Source organism: Zalophus californianus, chromosome 16, assembly GCF_009762305.2.
Source record: "Zalophus californianus isolate mZalCal1 chromosome 16, mZalCal1.pri.v2, whole genome shotgun sequence".
Classification (NCBI taxonomy): Eukaryota; Metazoa; Chordata; class Mammalia; order Carnivora; family Otariidae; genus Zalophus; species Zalophus californianus.
In genome coordinates, this window is record NC_045610.1 from 4,716,702 (window position 1) to 4,736,694 (window position 19,993).

Here is a 19,993-nt window from a genome sequence, read left to right on the forward strand (position 1 = left end):
CGAGTCTCAGACTCGGGGCTTGTGGGAAGGTGCAGCTTCTAATTAGAATCCATGGAGATTGATGGGTTGTCCTTGGGTTTTTCCTTTACCTTTACTCTGTACTTGTGGAAGGTGATCATGGTTTTCCACTTACAATCATTTATGAGTTGAGTTGTGGCCCCCTCTACCCTAATTCATCTGTTGAGGTTCTTACCCCCAGGACCTCAGAATATGACCTTATTTGGAAACTGGGTCATTGTAGATGTTATTAGTGAAGATGAAGTCACATTGGGGGTGCCTGGGTGGCTCAGTCGGTGAAGTGTCTGCCTTTGGCTCAGGTCATGATCCCAGGGTCCTGGGATCGAGTGCCACATCGGGCTCCCTGCTCAGTGGGGAGCCTGCTTCTTCTTCCCCCCACTCCCGCTTGGGCTTTCTCTTTCTCTCTCTCTCTCTCTCAAAAATAAATAAATAAAATCTTAAGAAAAAAAAAGATGAAGTCATACTGGAGTGGCCCTAATCCAATACGATTGGCATCCTTATCAAAAGGAGAGATTTGGAGACAGACGTACACAGGGAGAATGCCGCCTACAGGCGATTGTGTAAGCAGGGAGGCGCTTCTACCAAGGAACCCCCAAGAGGGCCACCAAACCACCAAGAAACTGTGAGAGAGGCAGGGAATGGATTCTGCCTCTCAGCCCTGGGGAGGAGAGGACCCCGCTGACACCCCAACCTCGGACTTTCCACCTCCAGACTTGGAGACAATAATTTCTGCTGTGTAAGCCACCCATCTTGTGGTACTCTGGTACAGCAGCCCTAGGAAACTCCTACAAATAGTGCTATTGATCTTCCCTTGAAAACCGATGCACCTTTGGTCAATTTGAAGACAAATATTAAGTGTGCAGGGATGGCTAGGCTTGAGTGTGAGAGAAGAAGACCTGAGGTTTGGGCAACTGAAGGTTTAGTAGATGACTCCAAGTGTCTTCAGATCTCACAGGCTTGCTTCTGCCTCTTGAGTCTGCATCAGACCAAGTCAGGTGAAAGTGGGACAGACAAAAGTGACTCGAAACATAGTGACACGGCAGTATTACCACGTGTCTATGTCCTGTGCCATTCTGGGAATTTAGGGAAGAGAAAGAGGAACCCGAGTCTGGGAAAGAAGACTGTGCAGGACATTGCTGTGCCCGGTTCTCCAATTTTGCACCCTAGTGGCTATTAATCTAATCTCTCTTCTTCTAAGCATGCTCATGTTGGTGTGTGTGTGGGGGGGTTCTTTGGAGGTGGGGGCAGGGCATCTCCCTGGATTCCACGTTCCCCCAAACAAGCAGGTGCACAGCAGGGCTCCAATCGTGAGCACTGGCCTCTGCACCTTCCTGCAAATGGGAGATATGCACCTCTGGCTCTTCATCATGAAATCATCAGAGTCTCTGAAGGTCACCTTGACCATCGCCCCATTCAGATGATCAAGTCCTTCTGAAAGGCTTGAATAATTAGCTAAGAACCTGTCCAGTTAAATGGCTTGCATAATTAACTAAAAACTATTTTTAAAAAATAGGGATTGAAGAAATTGCTCACCCGCCAGCATGAACTGATAGGCGTTGTCGGAGATGGAGAAGATGTGGGGTGGGGCCTCCTGGCGCTTCTTGCCTCGGTAGGCGGCCATCACCTCGGGGTTGTACACTGGCAACCACTTGTAGGGGTTCACGGTGATGCAGAAGAGGCCCGAGTAGGTCTGAGAAAACCAGAAAATGTGACATGAGGATCTTGTCTTTACTCAGAGAGATAGACGGGATTGGGAGATGCTGAAGAGTGCTCACGTAGATCATCCAGGCTGCGTAACGCTCTTTGAGGTTGTACAGCACAGCGGGCTCATGCAGGTGGGTCATCATGGCCATGTCCTCGATCTTGTCAAATTTGGGAGGGTTCATGGGGAACACCTGGTCACTGTTGAGAGTGAGTGTCTAGGGATTGAGAAGAAAAGCACATGACGGAGAAGGAGAGCCAATTCTGTGAACCCTGCTCTACTTGGTGTGGTGGAAGTAGTGAGAGATGGCAGGTAAATCACCCCATTAGCATGAATCGCTTCTTGGGTCATTCAAAGAGATGATCCACAAATAACTGTCCTTGATTAACCCAATTCTGGTCAAACTGCATAGCCAGTTCCGGTCTCATGCCCCCCCCTTAAGTGTGCCATCGTGTGTGCCAAGGATGAGTTAACAGTGTGCACAGCAACAGAGCCCTTCAGCCCTCAGGGTTCAGGTCGGACTCAGGATGACCCAGGTCCCACGGCAGTTTGCCTCTGTTTATTCCCATTTGCTTTGAGTGCTTCAATGAAACAAAGGTTGGAAGATTGGAAAGGAATGCTCCAATGTATTCTGTGCATTTCCACCTCAATACTTCTGCTCACATGGGTTCCTTTGTCTGGACTATCTTCATTGAAATTATGTGCAGAAACCCTCAAAGTTCAACTCAAGGCACATCTCTTCTGTGACCCGTTTCCTGTCTTCCTGTCTTTTCAAGGCTTCCATAATTCCTTGCAGCTCTGCTCTAATAGTTAAAACATTTGAACTTGCAGCATGGCCCATGGCTGAACAATATTTCTGAGACTATTACATCATTTCCCTCCTCTGGGTTTGCCCCCTCCTGACTCCCCCACTCAAGCATACAGCTAGCTCTGCACTCCATTACTCAGGAGAGGTAGAAAATAGGGCAGAAAAGAGAAAGAGCCTATAAAGCTTTCTGGCTTCTGTTTTCCCAAAGCCTAAGCCCTTAGAAAAGCTTTGAGGGTTTTAGTGAAAAAACAAAAGGAAGGGGATTTGTTGGTACATGTCAAATCTCTTGAGGAAAGGAGACTCTTTTGCCCCACTGCCCTACATTAGAGACACCCAAAGTAGCACAGGGGAGATGGAAAAGTCTGTGCATCCTGAAGCTTCAAAGACTGGGACTTGTTTCTTAGCTGATAGTTCAGGGTGGGGTGGGGTGGTGGTGGTGAGGTCCTCAGTGTGGTACGGTGTAAGGTCCTGAAAATGAGGCACAACCATAGGAGCAGACCCGAAGAATGACTGAAGAAAATTTATTTCCCTCCCAGTGAAAAGAGGCTGAAATGAGAGGTTAAGTTCAACAAACAAACAAACAAACAAGAAATAAAAGAAAGATCTGCTTCGTATGCCTGAGTTTGTGAACTGAGAGTCATACCTGCCAGGCACATCTTGATTCCTACACTAGATGGTAAACTGTGGGAAAGCAGGTGCTGAGATTTGCTTCCATTTGCAAAAGGACAGATGCTAGACGTGGTAGGTGTCCAGTAAATATTGGATTGAACGATGCACTGTAATTCTCGACATTAAGCTAGGCATCGCCTCCAGTGTTTCCTCTGGAAGTCACTCCACAGCCCAGGGAGGGATATTTGCCAGGCCCACCCAGCAGTGATCAGCACCAATCTCTCCCTTAAATGGTCCAACCTCTGCCACCCTCAACTTCCCCTTTTTACAAAGCAAACGTTACAACAAAAACTCTCAAAGCCCAAATTCTGGAAAAGTGAAAGAAGCAGGAGTGAAGGTGTTTGCAATAGGAGCTTTCACCTGTTACTTCACTATGGAAGAGGTAAGTGTACGTTATGTTCTACCTTCAGATTCCTATGGACCAGCATACGATTTCTAATATCCCACTCCAAAGGCAAGTGATGGAGGACATCTGAGATCAACACTTACCCAGTCATCCAGGGTCTTGACTGTGACTTTGTCATTTTCCCTGCTCTGGATTATACCTTTCACGTACATTTCCTTATCATCCACTGCAAAGCAGGCTTTCTTAGAATCAAATGGACGATTTTGTGCCTCTATTCTCTCCTTCTCTGGCTTCTGCAGGTAGGGAGCTGCTTCTCCAAAAATGGCCATTTCTGCATCAGAGCTCATGGCTGCAGGGGGTGCTGGGAAGACCAGGGAGACAGTTGAGTCTGGAGTTTGCAGGGACTCCTGAATAGGAAGGGCCCCACCCTGTTATTTCCATGCAGACAGGGGGCCAGATCAAAAGCTCCTGGTATTAATTTAGGTCCTGGGGAATCCAGAACCAGGTCTAGGGACTTAGATTGGGCAAGTGGGAGTGAGCTAAAGGAGAGACCGTACTCTAGGAAAAACATTTGAGGGGTTGTTTTCATCCGTGAGTGCTGATTTGGGGGGATATCTGTTAGTTCAGTCCCACAAATGGAAGGAAGTCTGAACCAATTAGAGTGAGCCCAATGAAGGGGGATTTGAGAAGCACTTCCTTAAGTACACCTCATGTTTGAGCCCCATGATCTCAGCGTCATTCCCAAATCTTAAGGGCTTCTGAAAAGAATTATTGGAATGTTGATAATTCCTAGTAGAAATCTCAGACGGCCCAGTGAATAGTAATGACATGAATGTAAAGTCTTGCCATGCTTGCTTAGTACATTCTAGGTAGCAAGCTGATGGGGGGCATTATGGCCAAATGCAGTGAATCCAGACGTTAATGTGCAACCAGAGTTACCTGGAGGGCTTGTTAAAACACAGATGGTCAAGCCCCCAACCCTGGAGTTTTGATTCTAGGTCTGGGATGGGGCCTGAGAATTTGCATTTCCAGCAAGTTCCCAGGGGATGCTGATGCTGCTGGTCTGGGGACCACATCTGAGAAAGGCAGGTCTAAAGCCTTCCTACAAGTGTGGTCCTAGAATCTGTTATATCGTACCACCCAGGAGTGTGTTAGAAATGCAGAATCTCTGACCCACCCCAGATTACAGAATCAGAAGCTGCATTTTTTAATGAGATTTCCAGGGGATTACATAGCAGACTGAGAAGTATCAGGTCTAAGTGCAGTGGTCTCCAAACTTCAGTTGTGTATAGCAATGTCAGAGTGTGACAAGCAGTGCTTAATTAGATTAATATCTGCCTTATAATTCACCGGCTGGTGCATGCGCGCGTGCGCGCGCACGTGTGTGTGTGTGTGTGTGTGTGTGTGTGTGTGTGTGTGTGTGCCTTTCTGCCTCTGCTTCTCCCTCTCTCCCGTTCCCTCCCTCCCATCCTTTCTGTAACTCCTTCCCCAAACCATCCCCCTTTCCTTGGGCCCCTCTCTGTTTTTCCCTGCTTAGAAGCCAGAAAATCTGGCTTTAAAGTCCCAGCGCTGAACTCAGTCGAGCCACTTAGCTTCTCTGGGCTGCTGTGTATTTCCACTTAAAAACGAAGTAGCAAGCCGAGCTCATTTCTAAGTCCCCTGCAGGTGGTGAAGTTCTCAGATTCCTTTTCTGCATATGCATCTGGTTGTCCAGCTCCCTCTGGATTCTGACCCTTGGACTCCTCCACTTCTTTTCCCCACGTCGCTTCCCTTCCCTATTCTTCCCCTTTCCCTTCCCACTCATTCTCCTGTAACTGATTATAGAGTGAAGTCACACACACTTTCTCTTCAGAAAAGTTCATATTTTTTTAATGAGGATTTTTACGTTTCCTATTAGAAGTAGGAGAATTGAACATCTTATGGTTCTCTCTTGGAAGCCAGCCTCCCCCAGCTCCCCCGTTATGAAATCGCTCTTCATTTGGTAACTTGTTTTATTATTCCTTCCTGCGCTGCTGCGGGGTTTTATTCCTACAGAAAGAAAAGCATCTGCTTCCCTCTGGACCTTATTCGGCTAAGTTACATCGTAGTTTTACTTTGGCCACTGGCTCTACTGAACCATGGTGGTTAGATTTTCACAGAAGGAGGCTGGAAGTCAGCGCTCCCAGAAAGAGGGCCCCTGGCCTGTGGGCATTGTGCTGGTTCAGACTTTTATCTGTTCCTGGCTAGTGGATCAAAACAAATTCGTGCAGGGGCGCCTGGGTGGCTCAGTTGCTTAAGTGTCTGCGTTTGGCTCAGATCATGATCCTGCGGTCCTGGGATGGAGCCCCGTGTCCAGCTCCCTGCTCAGCGGGGAGCCTGCTCCTCCCTCCCAATTGTGCTCTCTCTCTCTCAAATAAATAAATAAAATCTTAAAACAAAGAATTCATACACACAGCTTTCCCCTTCCCTAACGGTGGTCCCCAGGGTTGTGGCTTAAGTGGGCTTTACAATAGCAGTGGTTCTCCAATTTTGTGTTCTCAGAATCCCTTCACACTCTCAAAAATAATTGAGAACCCAGCAAGCTTTGGCTTATGTTGGTCATATCTACTGATATTTATCATATTAGAAATTACACTGCATGTTAACATAAATAACCTTTTTATTAAGATGACTATATTTTCCAAAATGAAAATAAATTAGTGGGAAGAGTAGCATTGTTTCTCATTTTTATGACTTTCTTTCTTCTTTATTTTTTAAAAAGATTTTATTTATTTATTTGAGAGAGAGAGAGAGAACATGAGCGGGGGGGTGGGGTGGGAGCAGGGAGAAGCAGGCTCTCCGCTGAGCAGGGAGCCCAATGCGGGGTTCGATCCCAGGACCCTGGGATCATGACCCGAGCTGAAGGCAGACGCTTAACCGACTGAGCCACCCAGGCACCCCTTTAGAACTTTCTTTAATGTCTACTGAATAAAAGACTGGATTTTCATTTCTGCTTCTGTATTCAGTCTGTTGCCATAAGGCTTTTTGTTTTTGTTTTTGTTCTTTTTCGTTAAAGTAAATACAGACAATCTGCCCTTATGCAGTTATGTAATTGGGAAAAGGAAAGAGTTTTTTCATTGTCTTTTCTTTTTCTTTTAAAAGATTTTATTTATTTATTTGACAGAGAGAGAGGGAGACACAGCGAGAGAGGGAACACAAGCAGAGAGAGTGGGAGAGGGAGAAGCAGGCTTCCCGCTGAGCAGGGAGCCTGATGCAGGGCTTGGTCCCAGGACCTCAGGATCATGGCCTGAGCCGAAGGCAGACGCTTAACGACTGAGCCGCCCAGGCGCCCCTGTCTTTTCTTTTTCTTTGTAAACATTTATATATATATATATATATATATATATATATATGTATGTATGTATGTATTTATGTAATCTCTGTACCCAACATGGGGCTCGAACTCATGACCCTGAGATCAAGAGTTGTACGTTCCACCGACTGAGCCAGCCAGGTGTGCCCCTTTGTTGTCTTTTCAAATAATTTTGAATAATCCTCTTAGATATACCAGAATTTGACAAGTGGTCATTTTTTAAAGGCTAGTTGCAATGTGGAATAAAATCTGAAACTGTATCGATGAATATTTTGTACTCTGTTACATTATAATCCATTGGTCTGTATTTCAACTTTGAATGGATCTCTCCCCAAGTATGAATATCCTACATTAGTCATTTGGAAAATATTGGTTCATGGAGTTATACAGAACTTCTGAATGTTGACGCATTTCGTCATAGAATATAAAATAATCACAATCATTAATATCTCTACTGATTTCATTAGAAAATTCCTTAAGTATTAGGAAGTGGTCAAGTTAGTGGTAGCAGATAAACGTTTTCCAAAATTCTAATTCTTGCTTGAAAGCTCAAAATATCATTAGTAACAAATGCTGTCAGTTGTTTTCCTTGAAATGATAAGCACACTAGAAGTTCTTTCAAGTAATAATGGCGCTGCATGAATAAAGTGGCTAGTTCATATTGCAACTCAGACCAACCATACATGTGCATTTCCTCGAGACAACCATCAAACTCTGGTATGCAGCTGGAGTGCCTTATGCAGACTTCCCATTTCAGAGAGTATTATTAATACATGTATGCAAGAATTGAATTATACCAAAATTAATAATTTTTGCTGCTGGAAATTTTAAGTAATTTTTAAGTAAAAATTTTTAAATAAAATAAAGCTTTTTTCCCCCCAGGGTTAGCGTATAACAATGACAATGACTATTAGTCCAGTTTGGTGCCATGCCTTGATTTGTAATAAAGCATCAGAAGTTTTATCTGCCTTTGCTTTGCATCATTAGGTTAACACAGGGAAAAAGGCAAATGTGTCTAGGTATTATTGTGAAAATTGTTTTGATCTCATGTTTCTCCAGCAAAGTTCTTAGGGGTTTCCAAAGATCCATGGGTCACTCTTGAGAATGGTTGCACTATGAGGGGATCTTGTCAGGTTGCAGGTTTGTGACCCATACATGATTCAGCATGACTTAGCATTAAGCATGGTACCCCAAATGTTGGAAAATGATCCACATCCAAATCATCTGCAACAGAATCTCTGTGGCTGGGACTGGAGAATCTGAATTTTTCCCAAGGGCCTCAAAACCAGTGATGTTTGGGAATCACTAGCTTAAATCATTATCTTGCTTCCCCAAACCATGGCATGGTCCCGTTGGTCATACACAAAATGACTTTAGGCAAATATTTCTTAATTTTAATAATGATGTGCTTATTAAATCTATTATTTTATCAAAATCAAATTGTCATCAATCATAAGAGAAATTGTTTTGAGTTTCAGAAATAAAGAAAAAAATGTGTCTTATGACAGTACTCCTTTCATTGATTGTAAGATGCTCTTCAAGCTCAGAGATAATATTTTGTGAAAAATGAGAAGAAAATTAAAATTGATCAAGTAGGGTAATATGTGTTATCTCTGTTTATGCTGGTGATATAAGGCAGTGTTTCTCACAATTTAGTGTGCATACGAATCCAACTGGGCATCTTGCTGAAATGTGTGTTCTGATTCAGCAGGTCTGGGGTGGGGTTGAAATTCTGAATACCTAACAAATATCTCAGCTCATGGTCCACATTTTCATAGCAAGCATACAGGGTGGGGTGACTTTAAAAAACAAATCTAAGGGGCGCCTGGGTGGCTCAGTTGGTTGGGTGACTGCCTTCGGTTCAGGTCATGATCCTGGAGTCCCGGGATCGAGTCCCACATCGGGCTCCCTGCTTAGCGGGGAGTCTGCTTCTCCCTCTGACGCTCCCCACTCTTGTGCTCTCTCTCTCTCTCGAATAAATAAATAAAGTCTTAAAAAAAAAAACCAAACAAATCTAAGGAGGGGCGCCTGGGTGGCTCAGTCCGTTGAGCATTTGACTCTTTTTTTTTTTAATTTTTTTATTGTTATGTTAATCACCATATATTACATAATTTGTTTTGGTGTACTGTTCCATGATTCATTGTTTGTTCATAACACCCAGTGCTCCATGCAGAACGTGCCCTCCTCAATACCCATCACCAGGTTAACCCATCCCCCCACCCTCCTCCCCAGAGCATTTGACTCTTGATCTCAGCTCAGGTCTTGATCTCAGGGTCCTAAGTTCAAGCCCTGCATTGGGCTCCACGCTGGGTGGGGAGCCTACTTAAAAAAGAAAAAAACACAAAAACAAATCTAAGGGAAAGAATGAATCAATGTAAATGAAAATATTAGGTGAATTAACAGTACTGGTATTAAATGGATATCACAAAATGTGTGATGGTAGCATAAGACTAAAGCCTAAAGTTGGGGGGAAACTATAATAACTCTTGGTCAAACTCAGTTTTTAGGCATCTCCGAGAAATAAGACTTTCGTATGGGTTTCAAGTCTCGACCAGTTTGGAGGTGCAGATTTTTCTCCTTTTGGCCACTACTCTAACCAGGACTCAGAACTCAGTATCTCCTAATTTTACTACCTAGATGAGGCACGATTCGTGTCAGCAATATTTCCGCAAAGGTGTTATCCTGCCTACTTGAACACCTTCAGGGACAGACAGCTCTTTTCCTTTTGGGCAGTTTTCACAGGCTGAAGATTCTTCTTGCATTAGAGCAAAATCTGTCTTCCTGTAACCTCAGGACAATCAATCCTCATTCCGGCTCTCGCTAACAGCAGAAGGAGTTCAAACCATCTTTCCACAGGACGACCCTGCACCCATGTGATGTCTGCTCTGTGTTCTCCTTCACTTTATCTTCTCCATGTTACAGAGCCCCAGCTCTATCTTCATCTGCTTCTTCCGTGATGTGCTTCTGAATCTCCTTTACTGTCATGGTGACCCCACTCCTGTTAATCTCCCAAAGCGTGACATCCAAACCACATGCCACCTTCAGCAGCCTGTGCCCTCATCTCTCTTGACCCAGGTGCTGACTCACTGCTCACCATCAAGCGAAGCCCCTCGGTCCTCTGCCTGCGTGCGGTTGCTAACTCAAATCTTCTCGCCATATTTATGCACCTGTGCTCTGGGACCCAATGATAAAACCATTCATTCTTGGCTGATAAGCTTTGCCTTGTTAGGTCTGATCCAGCTCTCTAGGTGTGACTCATGGTGCCCCTGGGCTGTACCCTCCCAAAGTCCCCTAATTAGCTCCTTCTCTATTCCAAAAGGTCGACCTGCTTATATCCCTGCATAGCTGTGTCCCTTCAACCACCAACTCTGTTCCTGTCTTTAGGTGTCTTCTCATTGAGACAGCCGTCCCAGCCCACCTAACTCCATTTGCCACCTTCTGAATGCTCCCCCTTCCTCTGTTTACTGTCAGGGCACCAGACGCTGCTCTTGACTTTCATCCCTCTCCTGGGAATTTCTCAGCCACTGTATCTTGTCCGCAATCATGGGGTCATAACTCAATCATACTTTGCTTTCCTTGGTCCTAATTCATCTAGAATGGTCTCTAATAAAACACAGATTTTGCAGGGGAATGGCAAGGAAAGGGTTTTTCATTACCACCCTGAGTGTAGGTTTGAATTGATTGCTCTTTATTCTCTCAGCATTATTTGTGAGTGAAGACACAGCTGGGTGGATTTAGGGGCACAGACTCTGCTCAAGGAATAGCAAAGTTAGCCTGTGCGCGAAAACTGAATCACGGCAGTATAAACGTTATGTTCTGGGCCAACGAACTATAGTGACCTGGAGCTTGCATGTCAAAAATCTGCACTGTATTTTATGCCTATTAGTATAATAAGCAAATTTGGGGAACGATTTTTCTTTTGGTAAAACCGACATATTTTTTTTTAAAGATTTTATTTATTTATTTGAGAGAGAGAGAGAGAATGAGAGATAGAGAGCACGAGAGGGAAGAGGGTCAGAGGGAGAAGCAGACTCCCTGCCGAGCAGGGAGCCCAATGCGGGGCTCGATCCCGGGACTCCAGGATCATGACCTGAGCCGAAGGCAGTCGCTTAACCAACTGAGCCACCCAGGCGCCCCAAACTGACATATTTTGAAATCTGCCTTTAGGAATACTTAAGTAATTGGTTTCAATTTCCTCAATTTTCAGCTTCTTACGAATGTAGTAAGAATGAAAATATGTAAAACAGTGTTTGCTAATTTCAATTATTGTATTCCCAATCTGGTTGAAATTAACTCTTACCTTCTTGGTTTCCAAAGTGATGGTCAGTGTCCTTCAGGAACAAAGTGTCTTCTTGGGAGTTATTTCAGAAACCAAAACCAAACAAAAACAAAGACCAAATGAACTACGAAGTGTGTAAATAAATATAGAAACTGTGTTTGCTCCAAGTTCTACTTTTAAATAGGTATACAGTAGATGTGGCATGGAATTATATTTGCCATTTTCTCCCCTTGCTTAAATGATTACTCCTTAAATAATTGGTTAATTACAACATATGATTAATACTTTAAAAATTATTTATTTATCCGACAGAGAGAGACACAGTGAGAGAGGGAACACAAGCAGGGGGAGAGGGAGAGGGAGAAGCAGGCTTCCCACCGAGCAGGGAGCCTGATGCGGGGCTCGAATCCCAGGACCCTGGGATCATGACCTGGGCCGAAGGCAGATGCTTAACGACTGAGCCACCCAGGCGCCCCTGATTAATAGTTTTTTTAGAAGTGTCTCTTGTGTGTGCAAAGTACCATGTCAGCTCCTTAAGACGAGGTGCAGAGAAGAATAAAGACAGTCTCTGCCCTACATGAATGCAAAATTTAGTAAGGGTTAAGAGAAACGCTCAAATAAATCTTCGAACCAAGGAGAGTAACACCAATTCTAAAAGAGCCTAAATGAAATGTTATGGGGACTTAGGCTGACAATAGGAGGCTGTGGGCGGTCAGGAAAAAAAGAAAGGAGGGAGGGGAAATGATCCAAATTGTAATCTGGATGCTTGGAGCTAGTAGCCGAATTCTTTTGGCAGTAAGAGAAAGTGGTGAATTATAGGCAAGGCTCCTTTAAGGAGTCGAGGGAGGGCATTCCTTTAAATAGAGAAGATGAAGGTAGGTAGGGCAGCTGAAAATTCATCTATGACTAAAGCGTCTCCAGTCCAGGAGTTTATAACCTATGTGATGATCTCCAGGAGCTGTGAGAGTCGGAAAAATTTCAACATCAAATTTAATTTAAGGAAACTCCCATTTATTACTCAGTACTTTTGTGGAACCAAGGGGGAACATGTCATGAAATGCCATTTGGGCAGGAAGAGACATTTCAACACTTGGCTTACTATTTTGGTTGCCCCTTCCTTCTCTTTCTCTTATGAGTCTCTGATAATCTCCAGCTATCCCTTAAAAAGTCTTAACAATTTTTTTCAGGAAAAAATTAAATGGCTACATATTATATCCCGAATCCTTAGTTTAAAAGAAGTAAGATTTGGAGACAGAATCTCAGTTTCTTAATACAGGCTCTATTAAGAAGCTCTTATAATTTCTTTGAACTTTGTTTCTTCTTTAAAACGGGACAGATGGACCAGAAAAAGCTTCAAGATTCCTTCTAGCCCTGTGAATGTATGATGGAAAGTACTCTGGTAGAGATGGTGGCTGGGAATCAAAATGTCACAAGCCTCCCAAGCCTGGAGCCCCTCCGAGGGATGCTCCTGCAGTGTCAGACACCACCCAGCCCACAATCCACAAGGCATGCCGTGCAAGACCAGTCTGGAAACCAGCCAATAATGACCACACTATGGTGCATCCTAGGGTGGATCAAATACTTGGGAGAAATTCTTCCTGCTATCATGTCTCAGAAATCCTGACATGGAAACAAAATTTTCAGTAACTATAAAAATTTCCAATACTAGTTCAAGGCAATTACAGAAGAGATATCACAAATTAACATGTTTAGGGATGCCTGGGTGGCTCAGTCAGTTAAGTGTCTGCCTTTGGCTCAGGTCATGATCCCAGGGTCCTGGGATCAAGTCCCATGTCAGGATTCCTGCTCAGTGGGGAGCCTGCTTCTCCCTCTGCCTTCTGCTCTCCCTGCTTGTGCTCTCGCTCTCTCTCTGAGACAAATAAATAAATAAAATCTTTAAAACAAAAAAAAATTAACGTGTTTATTTGCTAACTGCATGGTATAACACTGACCTAAACAATTAGGAGAGGGGGAGTTAAACATCATATTCTGTTTTATTCTGCAGGTTATTATTATTACTTTTTTGGTCTCATAATTGCTTATATTCTTGTCTTTTTACTCCTTGTAAAAGCTTCTTGAAAGGTGGGTACCTGTCTTGCTGTTTCATCACCCATCTTGCCCTTAACACTGGACCTTACACTTAGTAGGTCTTCAATAAAGACTACTGTGTGGCCGGTCCTCCTTGACCAGTAACCTGATCAGGTTTAATCACAGCTACACGGAGCAAACAAGTGGGCACTAGTGGGCACTTACCTTGAGATGCTGCAGCGAAGCAGTTTCAAGAGTGTGGGCCCCCAGCTCTCTTTATACTCCCAAATCTGCCAGCCCAGCACTCTAACTTGGCTATATTTGGGGGATCACCATTTACTTGTGAGATGTAAATGCGTCGTAGCCCTGATCTCTCACTCTTGTTAAATTACTTGGATAAATGACCAGTGGAGGCTGCATAATGCCAAGTCAGCTGTGTAGGGATTTTGACGTTGGACACAGATCTTTGAGACTTAGAGAGTCCTAGGGGCTGAGTGCACTGGGGCAGAGTGTGCTAAGAAGGTCAGTGAAGGGCAGAACCACAGGATAAATTGTCAAGCAATGGGCGATCAATAGCACGGACCGTAACTCCATCTCAACCATCTAGCATTGATGTGAGATGGTTTGTGCCCCTTCTCAGAAATTTCTGCAAATTTAAGAGGGACCATTTAACATAACCAGTGTTAATTATTTATTTATTATTAAAAAAAATCCGCTGGCGAAGGACAGTTTTCTAAAATGTATTACATACCATCTTGTGTTTTTAAATCTGTGTCTGGAATAGAATTTCACTTTTTCTTGATTGCTCAGGTATCTGGGAATGATGGAATGTAGTCATCTGGGCTATTGGTTTTTTTGCCTGGTTTTACCCCTGTGCTGATTGTTTCTAGAGTGTTATGAATTGTGTTTATCTTTTAGTTTTTTATAGTTTCACCTTCATGGCCAGCCTCTCAGGTATGGTTACTATGCTTGCCTCCGCTAGCCTGAGTTTGCTTTTTCTAATTTTTTTTTAAAGATTTCTTTATTTATTTGAGAGAGCGAGAATGAGAGAGAGAGAGCAAGCACATGAGAGGGGGGGAGGGTCAGAGGGAGAAGCAGACTCCCTGCCGAGCAGGGAGCCCGATGCGGGACTCGATCCTGGGACTCCAGGATCATGACCCGAGCCGAAGGCGGTCGCTTAACCGACTGAGCCACCCAGGCGCCCTGCTTTTTCTCATTTGCCATAGACCGGGAAGCCGACCACAAAGTTCATTCAGATCAGGCTAAAGGAAGGGTTAGTAAGTTCCAAGTGAAGTTCTGGAGTTCAAATACATGGTCTTTGTGACAACTTTTATGGTTCATTGGGGAATTTTTGTTTTGTTTTGTTTTGTTTTGTTTTTTTGCTAAAACATAAGTGATGGTTGACTGTGTAGGACCCTTCCAGCCATTGACAGCAATACAGAATGACGTGTTTCAATCGTATATGAGCAATGTGTGCTGAATCAGGATTCTCATTCAGTCCTCCTGGGGGTAGTCTCCTACAGGTGGGGGATTGCCACAGGACAGTTGGCGCCAGTCAGGATAAAATTGTGGGTAGAAGAGGAATAGACTAGAATAGAACCTCCGCATGGTGATTTCCGAAGCGGGTTTGACAGAACGCGGGTTCTGAGGGAAGCTGTGAAATAAACAGTCCCGGAGTTAACCGAGTTTAGGAAACGTGGCAAATCTTGCTCCCTGCCGCAGAGATTCACCGCAGATATTCGCGTATTCAGGGATCGGAGCCGTCTCTTGGTGAAGAAAGAGGAGTAACTTTTGTACCTGGTAATCTGATGGGGGGGTCAGCATCCTAAACCCTGCTTCAGGAAACAAGGGGGAAGCCTGAAGGCTGTAATCCACATAGAGGTTGTCTCTGTTCCTTAGCGGCATTTGGCCCAGAAGAAAGCAGCAGAGCCATGAGGCATAAACACAGCTGCTTTCATTCGAAGGACAGCCTTTTGCATGTAGCAGATGCTCAGTAAATGTTCCAGTGAATAAATGAATCGGGAGGATTCATGGGGAAGCTGTGAAGCGATAAGAAGGAAAATGGAGTCAGATTCAGTCTCACTTCACAGTCGTGGCGTACATTTATTAAGAACTCACCGCGTGCGGGGCTTGATCCATGTTGGCTCACTGAAGCTTCATAACGGTTCCTTCCGTGAGGTTAGGTGCTAATATTTGTCTACTGACCTTTTTATAGGGAGGGAAATTGGGCCACTGACGATTGAAGTGATCTGCCCAAGGCCACACAGCTAGTAAGTGGCAGAAATGGGATTCAAACCTTCTGTGGCTTGAGAACCACAAGGTCGTTGCCCCAGAGGAGCTGATGGGGACATGGGGATGGAGCATGTGGGCAGGAAAGGATAAGCCACTTTTCCGAGGTCAAGCTAGGTGCCAAAATGAGTGGGATGCGCCATGGGTTCCATGTAGGTACAGGGCATTTGAAACCCCTAAAGCATGTTGTATATACAAAATCTGATCAGAATTGTTATCAATGTCGTGATCCTCCTTTGGAGCAGAAAGAGATCTGGAGAGGAGTAGGAACTGTGGAGATAATCATGACCTCCTTGAGGTACTTTCCAGTTCACACGGCACTTTTTTTTTTTAAATTTTTTATTGTCATGTTAATCACCATACATTACATCATTAGTTTTGGATGCAGCATTCCATGATTCATTGTGTGTGCGTAACACGCAGTGCTCCACGCAGAACGTGCCCTCTTTAATACCCATCACCAGGCTGACCCATCCCCCCACCCCCCCTCCCTCTAGAACCCTCAGTTTGTTTCTCAGAGTCCATCGTCTCTCATGGTTCGTCTCCCCCTCTGACTTACTCCCCTTCATTCTTCCCCTCCTGCTATCTTCTTCTTTTCCTTTTTTCCTAACACATGTTGCATTATTTGTTTCAGAAGTACAGATCTGTGATTCAACAGTCTTGCACACTTCACAGCGCTCACCATAGCGCACACAGCACTTTTGTGTATTTTATTATGTTTAATTTTCTCCGCAAGCCTGAGGGGTTTATAGTGTTCATATTCAGATTATTACTATTCCCATTTTCCAAAAGGGGAAACTAAGGCCAAAGACGGTTAAGTGACTGGCTAAAAGGCCCCACGGCTGGTGGACAATAGAGGCAGAATTGAAATCCAGGGTTTCTGATTCCAAAGCCTTGCTTTCTCTTTTATTCTGCGTGCTCTCTCTCTTTTTTTTTTAAAGATTTATTTATTTGTTTATTTGGGAGAGAGAGAGAGAGATAGAGAGAGAGAGAGAGAGAAAGCATGAGCACAAGTAGGGGAGGAGAGGGAGAGAGAGAATCTCAAGCAGAGTCCCTGCTGAGTGTGGAGCCCAACTCGGGGCTGGATCCTAAGACCCTGATAACATGACCTGAGCTGAAATCAAGAGTTGGATGCTTAACCGACCGAACGACCCAGGTGCCCCCATTCTGTGTCCTGTCTTAAAGAAAGGGGACTATTACATGGGTGAGAGGAATAGGGAGGAGGTTCTAGGCTTAGGGATCATGGCTTTGGAAGAAGACTGCCCCGGGTGTGTTTCAGGAAGGTTGGTCAGGCAAGCCTGGAACAGAGGGTTGGGATGGACTGGTGGGTAGTATGAAGGGAGAGACCAGACAAATGAGCTGGGCTCATCTGTAAAGAGCTTCCAAAGCCCAGTGAGGGAGTCGGGACATTGTTCTGAGATCACTGGGGAACCATTTGAGGTTCTAAGTAGGAAAATGAACATATATATGTATATATATTTGAAAATGATTCTAGAACTGATGGTAGGATTTAATGGACAGGGGAGAACCCTGGGGAGCCTAGAGCCATTTAGCAACTATTTAAAAAACCTTGTTGTAAAACTTGCTGAAATGGTTATACAGGCTTATCAGAGCCTGCAGGGCAGGCGGGCATTTAAGAGAGTTGGAATTATCCCCTGGATGCCCCTATGAACTCAGATCTGTGTGAAAACTCTCTGCAGCAATGGAGGGCTGGCTGTTACAGTGGTTGTGCCTAGTTGTCTCTGAGTCCTTCAGATTCAAGGAGAAGAACATTATGTGGACCAAAGTTTTTCTGCCTCACTGGCCCACTTAGGCATAGCAAGAAAAGAAAACTTTTAAACTCTGGAGGTGAAAAAACCTCTGTGAGCTGTAGGCTTATTTTTTGAAGACTTAACCCCATGTTATATCACTTTATTAAAATCTACTTGAATTGAATACAAAAAATAATCATGGTGTTAAATGAAGAGGGTCTTGATTAAGTAGGATAGAAATGAGATTTAAAAGGAAAGAGAAGGGGCACCTGGGTGGCTCAGTCGGTTAAACGTCCAACTGTCAATCTCAGCTCAGGTCTTGATCTCAGAGTTGTGAGTTCAAGCCCCACGTTGGGCTCCATATTGGGTGTGATGCCTACTTAAAAACAAAAAATGAAAAGAAAGAGAAAATGCAAGGAATACCCTGAAGGCAGGATCCATGGGACTTTGATGACTGCCAGGTTTGAGGAGGGAGGAGGGACTTTCCTACCTTTCTTTTGGCCCTCATTTCAGCCTGGGAATCTAGGGGCATGACCCCAGTCCAGAGGAAATACAGAAAAGGGAAAAGATGAGTTTAGATTTTTGCCATTTTGAGGTTGAGATGAAAGGAGGGAGAGACAAGTGTTCAAAGTTTAAAGAAGTCAAGGTTGAAGATGTAGGTCTATGGGGTAGGGGGCAGTGGCAGGGGGTTGTCCCCTGTATGGGTGACACTTGAACTCATTAAGTAGGTTGAGCTCTCAGAGGATGCCTGCATGTTTAGGAGGTGGAAGGAGGGAATGAAGACAGAAAGAGTGGGGAGAAAAGGTTATTCTGTAGATAAGTAAATACCTGAGTGAGGTCTTGCTGGAGCCAAAAGAGCCAATGGGTCCATATTTTACTTCTGCTATTTATTGACTGTGGCAAATCACATTACTTCTTTTAGCAACTATGGTGTTTTCCCTGTAGCTGCAAAAGTATGCAGATAATTCTGTTTCTGCCCAAGCAATGAGGATGGTGTGGGGGATCAAATGAAATACTGTCATCGCCATCTAGATATGGCTGTCTCTGCATGCAGTCTGTTTCCAGTCCATGCCAAACATTATGTCTCCATCCGTGTTATCCTTGACCTAGACCGAAGCAAATAATCCATTAGCGCCAAAAACCCAGGTGAGCAATGTGGTCTTTACTAAAGATTTTGTAGCAGAGACATGGAGAGTTATACTGCATATCCTAGAGTTAATTATTCAAAGTGTGCATCAGAAATGTCACTCTAGGGGCACCTGGGTGGCTCAGTCAGTTAAGTGTCTGCCTTCGGCTCAGGTCATGATCTTAGGGTCCTGGGATCTAGTCCCGCATTGGGCTCCCTGCTCAGCGGGGAGCCTGCTTTCCCTCTAGCCTCTGCCCCTCTCCCCCTGCTTGTGCTCTCTCTCTCAAATAAATAAATAAAATCTTAAAAAAAAAAAGAAGAGAAATGTCACTCTACAAAGCCCATTTTCCTTCACACGGATGCTGGTGGTTTATTTTGTTTCTTTCCCCGGGGTGTCTCCCCCAACCACTGCTGGTACTCAGCTATACCTCTGTAATGGGAGCCTTTTAGCTTTGCCTTAGACTTGCATTCCCATCCTATTCATCTGGTTACTCAACAAAATAAACGTCCTCAGGTAAAGAAGACCACTTTTGGCCTTAGCAATTTGGTGACCACCTATTTTTCTTTAAATTTTTTTATTGTTATGTTAACCATCATACATTACATCATTAGTTTTTGATGTAGTGTTCCATGATTCATTGTTTGTGCATAACACCCAGGGCTCCACGCAGAACGTGCCCTCTTTAATACGCATCACCAGGTTAACCCATCCCCCGACCCCCTTCCCCTCTAGAACCCTCAGTCTGTTTTTCAGAGTCCATCATCTCTCATGGTTCGTCTCCCCCTCTGATCTGCCCCCCCTTCATTCTTCCCCTCCTGCTATCTTCTTCTTCTTCTTCTTTTTTTCTTAATATATATTGCATTATTTGTTTCAGAGGTACAGATCTGTGAGTCAACAGTCTTGCACAATTCACAGCGCTCACCGTAGCACATGCCCTCCCCAATGTCTATCACCCAGCCACCCCATCCCTCCCATCCCACCCCCACTCTAGCAACCCTCAGTTTGTTTCCTGAGATTAAGAATTCCTCATATCAGTGAGGTCATATGATACATGTCTTTCTCTGATTGAGTCATTTCACTCAGCATAACACCCTCCAGTTCCATCCACGTCGTTGCAAATGGCAAGATCTCATTCCTTTTGATGGCTGCATAATATTCCATTGTGTATATATACCACCTCTTCTTTATCCATTCATCTGTCGATGGACATCTTGGCTCTTTCCACAGTTTGGCTATTGTGGACATTGCTGCTCTAAACATTGGGGTGCACGTACCCCTTCGGATCCCTACATTTGTATCTTTGGGGTAAATACCCAGTAGTGCAATTGCTGGATCGTATGGTAGCTCTATTTTCAACTGTTTGAGAAACCTCCATACTGTTTTCCAGAGTGGTTGCACCAGCTTGCATTCCCACCAACAGTGTAGGAGGGTTCCCCTTTCTCTGCATCCCTGCCAACATCTGTCGTTTCCTGACTTGTGAATTTTAGCCATTCTGACCGGTGTGAGGGCTGACCACCTATTTTTATACTCCTACGCCCTTTTGGGGGTCTTATCCTTATCCCGCTGCTATCCCCCGTAGTCCGTAGCTCACACACCACACCGTCATCCCATCTCTCCCACATCTGAGATGAATTCTGTGAAGGAG

At 44.4% G+C, this 19,993-nt stretch overlaps 1 protein-coding gene across 1 annotated transcript in view; it reads right to left on the reverse strand.

Annotated features, from left to right (window-relative positions):
- MYH13 (myosin heavy chain 13) overlaps positions 1-3,890 on the reverse strand; it is a 48,931-nt gene extending 45,041 nt beyond the window's left edge. The window contains 3 exon segments of the mRNA XM_027625162.2: positions 1,552-1,708; positions 1,794-1,937; positions 3,687-3,890. Of these exon segments, the coding sequence (XP_027480963.2) occupies positions 1,552-1,708; positions 1,794-1,937; positions 3,687-3,890 (505 nt within the window).
- Positions 3,891-19,993: the final 16,103 nt, after the last annotated feature.